Source organism: Pseudopipra pipra, chromosome 1, assembly GCF_036250125.1.
Source record: "Pseudopipra pipra isolate bDixPip1 chromosome 1, bDixPip1.hap1, whole genome shotgun sequence".
In the NCBI taxonomy this organism is placed as follows: domain Eukaryota; kingdom Metazoa; phylum Chordata; class Aves; order Passeriformes; family Pipridae; genus Pseudopipra; species Pseudopipra pipra.
Window position 1 is genome coordinate 94,046,099 of NC_087549.1, and position 7,759 is coordinate 94,053,857.

The window sequence follows — 7,759 nt, forward strand, 5'->3', positions numbered from 1 at the left end:
ACTCAGTGGAGGTCGCAGCCCCTTTTATCCCCTTTGCCCGCAGCGCTGCTCCCTCCCCAGCGTTTCTCCACTGGCTGACGTACTCCGGGGTTACAGGCTTCCCGACACGCCTGCTCTGTGTCCCCCATTATGTCCCTCGCAGGGGGCTGGGAAGGTCACTGGCACTTTTCAAAACGGAGGCCACAGCACACTTCAAAACGGAGGACGTGGCCACCTGAGACCTTCTCTGCTGCTGATCGGTCCCCCTGTCTCTGGGCGAAGGGCACCCCTTTGTAACCAACAATGGAACCACCAGTAACTTACTGCTTCTTACGGCGAACTGCAACTACCCTACAAACTTTGCAAGCACACTTTCTTCTTCCTAAGGGTGGAGTTGAGGACTGGGGGAGGACGAAGCAGGGCAGCGTGGAAGAGCAGAACCACGCACCTCAGGAGAGCTGACTTGAGCCTCCTCAGGGATCTTCTTCCTCCTTGCCTGATGCCCTTTTTCCCCTCACTCACTGCTCTAACCCCGCAACCTGATTTGCTGCACACCCTGTCTTCCTGAAACACCGCCCAGCTGGTCTTTCTCGATGGGCCGAGCTCCTTGTTTCCCTTTGCCCTTGTGCGAATGCCAGGGAATGGGAAGCACCCTCATTTTTACGGTTGGGCTTTTGCTGCCCAGCCTCACTTTCTGCAGCAGTTTCACAGTTTTCAATCTGGTTCTGTCCCTGTTTCTTTTAGTGCCCAGATTTTCTCCTAAACAGCCAGCTGACATCCATGCAGTCACTGTGCCCAGAACTGCCAGGAGAACTCCACAGGTTCAGAGGCTCAAGTGGGCAGAACCTATCTTGGATACAGCCTTGCCCGCTTTGAACGTTGGATTCCACGTCAGGAGCCAGATGCTGAGCACTCCTGAAGAACCCCCTTTTCTAGACCCAATCTCCAAGCACAACGGATCACAGCACACACCTAAAGTGCCTTTGACCGTCACCTGACAGAACCCCCTTCTTCTTGTCCACGCTTGTCTCCCCATGGAACGGAGAGCAGAAAAAGACTCTCCAGTGTAAGGCCAGAACTGCCAGGTTTACGGCAGAGGCAGAGAAATTGCCCAAGCCTTGCCTCCAGGATGGTGAGCTTGCTCCAGGATCCTTCCACCAGGCAGTTTTGGTTGCATTGTTTGGTTTTCTGTCAACGTGCATCGCTTTCAGCAATGCTAACTTCCAATGCTGAGAAGTCACGGGATTAGTCCCCAGAATGAGGTGATGACCTTCGGTAACCAGAGTTTGACTTCGTATGGCCAACGCTTTTATTTACCTCCTGCTTTCTGCAGGTGCCCCCTGTTTTTCAAGACTCCTAGAAGAGTTTGCGCTGGAAGGGACCTTAAAGCTCATCTAGACAAGGTTGCTCCAAGCCCCGTCCAACCCGGCCGTGAACACTTCCAGGGATGGGGCAGCCACGGCTTCTCTGGACAACGTGTGCCGGGGCCTCACCACTCTCACGGGGAAGAATTTTTTTCCAGAATCCCATCTAATCCTGCCCTCTGCCAGTGTGAAGCCATTCCCCCTTGTTCTGTCACTGCAGTCCCTTGTAAACAGTCTCTCCTATCCAAGCCTTCTTGGTCCTCCCTGTTGTGTTGGGAAATTTGGAAGTTGATGTTGTGCCAGGTGGCACCAGCCAAGCCCTGAGCCGGGTGCAGGACCTTGCGCTTGAGGTCTGAGGTCACTGGCTTTGTTCAGCCTGGAGGAGACTGAGCTCAGATCTCCTGGGGGGCTGCAGCTTCCTGCCAAGGGGCAGCAGCAGCGATTTCTGCTCCGTGTGACCAGGGACAGGACCCCAGGGAACGGCTGGAGCCGTGTCAGGGGCGGCCTAGGTTGGATATTAGGAAAAGCTTCTTCCCCCAGAGGGTGGTCGGCCACTGGAACAGGCTCCCCAGGGCAGTGGTCTTGGCCCCAAGGCTGCCAGAGCTCAAGGAGCGTTTGGACAACGCTCTCGGGCACTTGGTGGGATTGCTGGGCTGTCCTGTGCAAGGCCGGGAGCTGGACTGGACCATCCTTGTGGGTCCCTTCCAGCTCAGGATATTCTGTGATTCTAACTCTTTGGTTAACCCTTCCTCTCCCCACAAAGAGCTGGCAAAGCTGTTGGGGGTGGGGCAGAACAAGGGAAGCGGCAGCACTGTTGCTGTCTCTATGACACAACAATGGGAGCCCCAACATTCCGTCCCCGGAGACGCTCCAAGAGGAGCGTCCAGACCCGGGTCCAGTCAACACAACGGAGCGGTCGCCGAAGCTGACTGACCATGGCCCTGTCAGCTCTGTGGCAGCGTTGTGTGAGCTGGAGCTCAACCATAGCCCAGCTCCTGCAGCCGTTTGTCTCTCGCGGAACCTCCTGCCCCACAGGTGAGGACAGACCCTGAGCCCAAAAGGCCCCGGACGCACGGCGGGGACATTCACAGCCCTTGCTCCCCTGCCCCTTCCCCTCCTCCTCCTCAGTCCTCTGAGCGCCCGACACCCCCCGACTGGCACGTGACCTCCAGCGTTTGCCCTTTCTCACAGGATCAGCCAGCCTCGGCCAACAGCCTGGCCAGAAGCAGCAGCCCTTGCCAGCTCCCTCTGCCCCACCAGCAGGTATGGCAGTCCCATCTGCCTTGGCCCCTCGGCATTCCCTGCCCCCCAACCCCTCCAGCCCCCAGGCCTGCCCTGGCTCCTCCAGCCCTGCCGGCACCTCCAGCAGCCACAGCACCCCTGTCCCCCTGCCAGCTGGGGCACCTTGGCTCAGCACAGCACAGCGAGCAGACCTGGCATTGCCTGGGCCACCTCTGTTCAAGTAAGAGCTTTTAGAGATATTTTCCCAGGATCTTGGGGCCGTCTCTGCCATTTTGCCGTCCCCTGTGCAACCCCATGGCCGTGGCACGGCAGCTCACCCCGCAGGGACGGTCCCTCAGGCAAGCTGCCGCTCAGAGCAGGGGGATGCCTGTGTTCAGGGTCGGCTCAGCGGGTGCCCCAGGAGACTCTCTCAGCCCCGAGCCCCCCCATCTCCCTTCTCCCCTGTGCCAATGGCTCCAAGCAGTGACTGCTCCAACCCCCACCCATATCTTCTGCTCCGCAGGGACACGGACTCAGCTGCCTCCACCAGCCCCCTTGGCAAGCAGCCATGGCATTGCTCCTCCATCAGGCAATGCCCGGGGCTGCAGGAAGGCCCTGGCCCCAGTCCCACCAGTGCGGGACACCCAACACGGCCCTACCAGCTCAACCAACCCCTCAGGGACACCCCTGGGCCGTGGCAGCCCTCCAGACACCAGCGTGCCCATGGATTTGGACACCACCCCAGCTCTTGACATCAGTCTGGGCAGTGATGTCCCCATGGATGACGACACCCCGTCAGGCTGCGACCTCTCGCTGGCCAGCGACGTCACCATGGACGAGGACAGCCCGTCAGGCCGTGACCTCTCCTTGGCCAGCGACGTCACCATGGATGAGGACAGCCCGTCAGGCCGTGACCTCTCCTTGGCCAGCGACGTCACCATGGACGAGGACAGCCCGTCAGGCCGTGACCTCTCGCTGGCCACTGACGTCCCCATGGATGGTGGCTCCCCCTCAGGCAGTGATCACCTTGTGAGCTGTGACATCTCAGTGAGCAGCGATGTCCCCATGGATGAGGACACCTTCCCGAGGGCTGACATCTCCCTGCCCAGTCACAGCACTGCCAGCCACCCTGGCCCACTCCACGGCCAAGCCATCGGGGCCCATGGGGTGACTCCAGCCAGCGACACTGGGCTGCGTCGCAAGGTCCTGCTGAAAGGGACTCGGAGCCACTTGCATCGCTCCCAGGGAGCCGTGGGTACCAGCCGGGATGATCGCAGCAGCGTCCCCGTGCCCACGGACCATGCTGGCACCAGTGGCACCAGCCCCCGGCCCAAGAACACCTCACTCTGCCCGCCCAAGAAGATGCCGCCCACTGACTGCAGTGTCCCCAAGCCTTCCAGAGCCGTCCTGAGCACGGGACACTGCAAGGCAGGCGGCATCAAGCCTCAGGACCCTCAGCAGGGTGCGGGCGCAGGGCTGCCACCGCCTCAGAGCAGCGAGTCAGCACGTAACATCGCTCTGGAAAGGCGGGGCACAAAGAGGAAGAGGGGCTCTGGGCCAAGCACTGGGAGCAAGTGCAAGGCTCCCGCAGCCAGGGCTGGGGCAGGAAGTTGTTGAGGGACAGATCATTTGGGGATCTGTCCCGGGGGGAGGGACAGATCGTTTGGGGATCTGTCCCGGGGGGAGGGACAGATCGTTTGGGGATCTGTCCCGGGGGGAGGGACAGATCGTTTGGGGATCTGTCCCGGGGGGAGGGATAGGTCGTTTGGGGATCTATCCCCATCTGAGGGAGGGAGGGAGGGAGGGAGGGTGTTTATGTAGATAGAGTTGTAGGTAGAGACGTAGATATAGATGTAGGTGTAGATATTGATGACTGTTTTTTTCTGGTTATCAATAAAAGATTTTCTTTTTTATTCCATAACCTGTCTGTGTCTGCATGGAATGGGGAGGGAGTGGCGGGTGGCAGCAGGAAATGGCACCAAGCAGGTCCACCAAGGCCCAAAGGGCTCCAAGGGCACCCAAAGGGCACTCCAGGCCTGAGTCAGTGCCGGAGGTGCAGGCATTCATGGAGGGTCCCCTTCCCCGGGGCAAGCAGCCCTTTGGCATGGGAGCCAGAACAGAGGGGTCCGTGCAGGACTCACGCACATGGCCCCACGCCGAAAGCAGCCCCGAGCACAGCCTGGGCACCGTCCTCCCACTCTGGGGCTTTAGAAGGCTGCTCCCACTGCTCCCACTGACCCCACCATGTCCCCAGTCATCCCACTGCAGCCCCAGACAGAGCTCCTGCAGGCTGCCCCGGGGCTGCACTGGACAGGGGCGGGAAGGGAGCGGGAAGAACGTGCTGGGAACCATATGCAGGACCTCTCAGAAGTCCAGGGAGACGGCCTCTGTAGATCTCTGGGAGGGAGCACTTGGGATGTATGGAGCTCTGTCGGGGGGTGGAGGCCGAGCCACTCGGGACTCGATGGGGCAGGATCAAAGGGCAGGCTGGGAATGGGGATGCTGCTGAGGGCACTGCGGGGACACCGCAGGCCTCCTGAGCAGCAGCAGCAGGATGGGGATGAGAGCTCTACAGGCAGCTTGAAGCAGCCTCAAAGTCACAGTCCCTGGCTCTCGTGGGGCATTCAACTACCCTGAGAGCAGCTGGAGAAGCAACGCAGCCAAGCACCAACAGTCCAGGAGCCTCCTGGAAGGCATTGGTGACAACTTCCTGACCCAGGCGGTGGAGCCTGCCACAAGGAATGCTGTGTTGCTCCACCTCATCCTAACACACAGGAAAGGCCTTGTTGGAGATGAGAAGGTAAGGGACAGCCTTGCCTGTCGAGACCACGGCACTGTGGTCCTCTGAAGGTCCAGGTATTGGGAGACACATAAATACCAGGAGGCAGAGGAGCTAATTACGAAGAATAAGCTTTTATTTCAATGAAACTTTTATATCAATATTCACTGAACAAACCTCAGTGAGGCCTCTCAACTCAGTGGAGGTCGCAGCCCCTTTTATCCCCTTTGCCCGCAGCGCTGCTCCCTCCCCAGCGTTTCTCCACTGGCTGACGTACTCCGGGGTTACAGGCTTCCCGACACGCCTGCTCTGTGTCCCCCATTATGTCCCTCGCAGGGGGCTGGGAAGGTCACTGGCACTTTTCAAAACGGAGGCCACAGCACACTTCAAAACGGAGGACGTGGCCACCTGAGACCTTCTCTGCTGCTGATCGGTCCCCCTGTCTCTGGGCGAAGGGCACCCCTTTGTAACCAACAATGGAACCACCAGTAACTTACTGCTTCTTACGGCGAACTGCAACTACCCTACAAACTTTGCAAGCACACTTTCTTCTTCCTAAGGGTGGAGTTGAGGACTGGGGGAGGACGAAGCAGGGCAGCGTGGAAGAGCAGAACCACGCACCTCAGGAGAGCTGACTTGAGCCTCCTCAGGGATCTTCTTCCTCCTTGCCTGATGCCCTTTTTCCCCTCACTCACTGCTCTAACCCCGCAACCTGATTTGCTGCACACCCTGTCTTCCTGAAACACCGCCCAGCTGGTCTTTCTCGATGGGCCGAGCTCCTTGTTTCCCTTTGCCCTTGTGCGAATGCCAGGGAATGGGAAGCACCCTCATTTTTACGGTTGGGCTTTTGCTGCCCAGCCTCACTTTCTGCAGCAGTTTCACAGTTTTCAATCTGGTTCTGTCCCTGTTTCTTTTAGTGCCCAGATTTTCTCCTAAACAGCCAGCTGACATCCATGCAGTCACTGTGCCCAGAACTGCCAGGAGAACTCCACAGGTTCAGAGGCTCAAGTGGGCAGAACCTATCTTGGATACAGCCTTGCCCGCTTTGAACGTTGGATTCCACGTCAGGAGCCAGATGCTGAGCACTCCTGAAGAACCCCCTTTTCTAGACCCAATCTCCAAGCACAACGGATCACAGCACACACCTAAAGTGCCTTTGACCGTCACCTGACAGAACCCCCTTCTTCTTGTCCACGCTTGTCTCCCCATGGAACGGAGAGCAGAAAAAGACTCTCCAGTGTAAGGCCAGAACTGCCAGGTTTACGGCAGAGGCAGAGAAATTGCCCAAGCCTTGCCTCCAGGATGGTGAGCTTGCTCCAGGATCCTTCCACCAGGCAGTTTTGGTTGCATTGTTTGGTTTTCTGTCAACGTGCATCGCTTTCAGCAATGCTAACTTCCAATGCTGAGAAGTCACGGGATTAGTCCCCAGAATGAGGTGATGACCTTCGGTAACCAGAGTTTGACTTCGTATGGCCAACGCTTTTATTTACCTCCTGCTTTCTGCAGGTGCCCCCTGTTTTTCAAGACTCCTAGAAGAGTTTGCGCTGGAAGGGACCTTAAAGCTCATCTAGACAAGGTTGCTCCAAGCCCCGTCCAACCCGGCCGTGAACACTTCCAGGGATGGGGCAGCCACGGCTTCTCTGGACAACGTGTGCCGGGGCCTCACCACTCTCACGGGGAAGAATTTTTTTCCAGAATCCCATCTAATCCTGCCCTCTGCCAGTGTGAAGCCATTCCCCCTTGTTCTGTCACTGCAGTCCCTTGTAAACAGTCTCTCCTATCCAAGCCTTCTTGGTCCTCCCTGTTGTGTTGGGAAATTTGGAAGTTGATGTTGTGCCAGGTGGCACCAGCCAAGCCCTGAGCCGGGTGCAGGACCTTGCGCTTGAGGTCTGAGGTCACTGGCTTTGTTCAGCCTGGAGGAGACTGAGCTCAGATCTCCTGGGGGGCTGCAGCTTCCTGCCAAGGGGCAGCAGCAGCGATTTCTGCTCCGTGTGACCAGGGACAGGACCCCAGGGAACGGCTGGAGCCGTGTCAGGGGCGGCCTAGGTTGGATATTAGGAAAAGCTTCTTCCCCCAGAGGGTGGTCGGCCACTGGAACAGGCTCCCCAGGGCAGTGGTCTTGGCCCCAAGGCTGCCAGAGCTCAAGGAGCGTTTGGACAACGCTCTCGGGCACTTGGTGGGATTGCTGGGCTGTCCTGTGCAAGGCCGGGAGCTGGACTGGACCATCCTTGTGGGTCCCTTCCAGCTCAGGATATTCTGTGATTCTAACTCTTTGGTTAACCCTTCCTCTCCCCACAAAGAGCTGGCAAAGCTGTTGGGGGTGGGGCAGAACAAGGGAAGCGGCAGCACTGTTGCTGTCTCTATGACACAACAATGGGAGCCCCAACATTCCGTCCCCGGAGACGCTCCAAGAGGA

At 58.4% G+C, this 7,759-nt stretch overlaps 1 protein-coding gene across 1 annotated transcript; it reads left to right on the forward strand.

Annotated features, from left to right (window-relative positions):
- The first annotated feature begins 2,220 nt into the window (after positions 1–2,220).
- Positions 2,221–4,225, forward strand: LOC135419422 (cell surface glycoprotein 1-like). Its single transcript, XM_064665779.1, has 3 exons — positions 2,221–2,378; positions 2,535–2,606; positions 3,088–4,225. The coding sequence occupies exons 1-3, from the start codon at positions 2,279–2,281 to the stop codon at positions 4,179–4,181; spliced, it is 1,266 nt and encodes a 421-aa protein (XP_064521849.1). The 5' UTR covers positions 2,221–2,278; the 3' UTR covers positions 4,182–4,225.
- Positions 4,226–7,759: the final 3,534 nt, after the last annotated feature.